Raw genomic sequence first — 1,524 nt, 5'->3', positions numbered from 1 at the left:
ACACGATAAATACACAAGGAATACATGATTAATAAACACTGAATAGACAAGGAATACACAATAAATGCACACTGAATACACAATTAATACACACTGAATACATGATAAATACACGATAAATACACACTGAATACACAATAAATACACGATAAATACACACTGAATACACAATAAATACACACTGAATATATGAGGAATACACACAAAAACACACTGAATACACGAGGAATACACACTGAATACATGATAAATACACGATAAATACACACTGAATACACAATTGAAACACAGTGAATACATGAGGAATACACAATTGATACACACTGAATACACGAGGAATACACAAAAAAAACACACTGAATACACAAGGAATACACACTAAATATACGAGGAATACACAAAAAAAACACACTGAATACACAATGAGTCCTCTGTCTTCTCTCACCGGTATCGTCGTTTAATTCCGTGTTTTTGAACCTTCAGATCACTGAAACGTGATCATCTCTTATTATTTATTACTTTTCCTGAAACCTGTTTCGTCGTTTGGTTCGGTCCGGTTTGGTTCGGTCCGGTTTGGTTCGGTCCGGTTTGGTTCGGTCCGGTTTGGCTCCGTCTCGGCCGTTCTCCGCTCCTCTCACGCCTCGCCTCCCTCGCTGTCGTTCCTTCAGGTCGTCCACGTCGTCGACCCGGATCCCGTCCACTCTCTGGGAGGCCGAGTGCAGCGGCGGCTCGTGTTCCGGTCTCGACGGCGGACTGGACCTGATCTCGGTCCCCATCTACCAGAACATCCTGGTCCTGACCCGGCGGGCTCGAGGGCGCTGCTTTGTGGCGTCGTACCGCTCCGTGGCCGTCGGCTGCACCTGCGCCCGGGCCCAAACCGTCCAGAACTGAACCATCGCCACCTGAACCAGGACCAGACCCACCTGAACCACAACCAGACCCACCTGAACCAGGACCAGACCCACCTGAACCACAACCAGACCCACCTGAACCACAACCAGACCCACCTGAACCACAACCAGACCTACCTGAACCACAACCAGACCCACCTGAACCACAACCAGACCCACCTGAACCACAACCAGACCTACCTGAACCACGACCAGACCACCTGAACCACGACCAGACCCACCTGAACCAGGACCAGCCAAACGGGAGCAACTTGAATCAGAACCACCTGAAGCGCCTCATCGTGGTTTGTGTACTTTTACTGAAGAAAACATCAAAGAACTTTTCTGAATCAATGAAACTAAATTTGTTGCTGTTTGAGGAATAAAAATGTCTCGAAAGCACAACTCATGTCAGTAAACAGTGTGTGTGTGTGTGTGTGTGTGTGTGTGTGTGTGTGTGTGTGTGTGTGTGTGTGTGTGTGTGTGTCTTACACCTTTATGGGTAAAGAAATGAAGTCAACATCTCACTGCGTTCTCCGGTTTCGTTGTTCTCTGTTCTCTCGCTCGTTGCTCGGCTCGTGGCTGAAGTTCGTGTCACACTTTCCAGCATTTATGTTTGTGTTGCTTCACAGTT

General features: G+C 47.2%; 1 protein-coding gene across 1 annotated transcript in view; it reads left to right on the top strand.

Annotated features, from left to right (window-relative positions):
* The window catches only part of il17a/f2 (interleukin 17a/f2), a 1,939-nt gene extending 1,048 nt beyond the window's left edge, over positions 1-891 (top strand). Inside the window, exon 3 of the mRNA XM_068590626.1 lies at positions 669-891. Within this exon, the coding sequence (XP_068446727.1) occupies positions 669-891 (223 nt within the window). The remainder of the gene's footprint in view (positions 1-668) is intronic.
* Positions 892-1,524: the final 633 nt, after the last annotated feature.

The sequence above is a fragment of the Clinocottus analis genome, unplaced genomic scaffold, assembly GCF_023055335.1.
Source record: "Clinocottus analis isolate CAN_PGR_092001 unplaced genomic scaffold, fCliAna1.0.p SCAF_10, whole genome shotgun sequence".
Taxonomy (NCBI): domain Eukaryota; kingdom Metazoa; phylum Chordata; class Actinopteri; order Perciformes; family Cottidae; genus Clinocottus; species Clinocottus analis.
The sequence above is the reverse complement of the archived record's forward strand: the minus strand, read 5'-3'. Positions and strand labels throughout refer to the sequence as shown.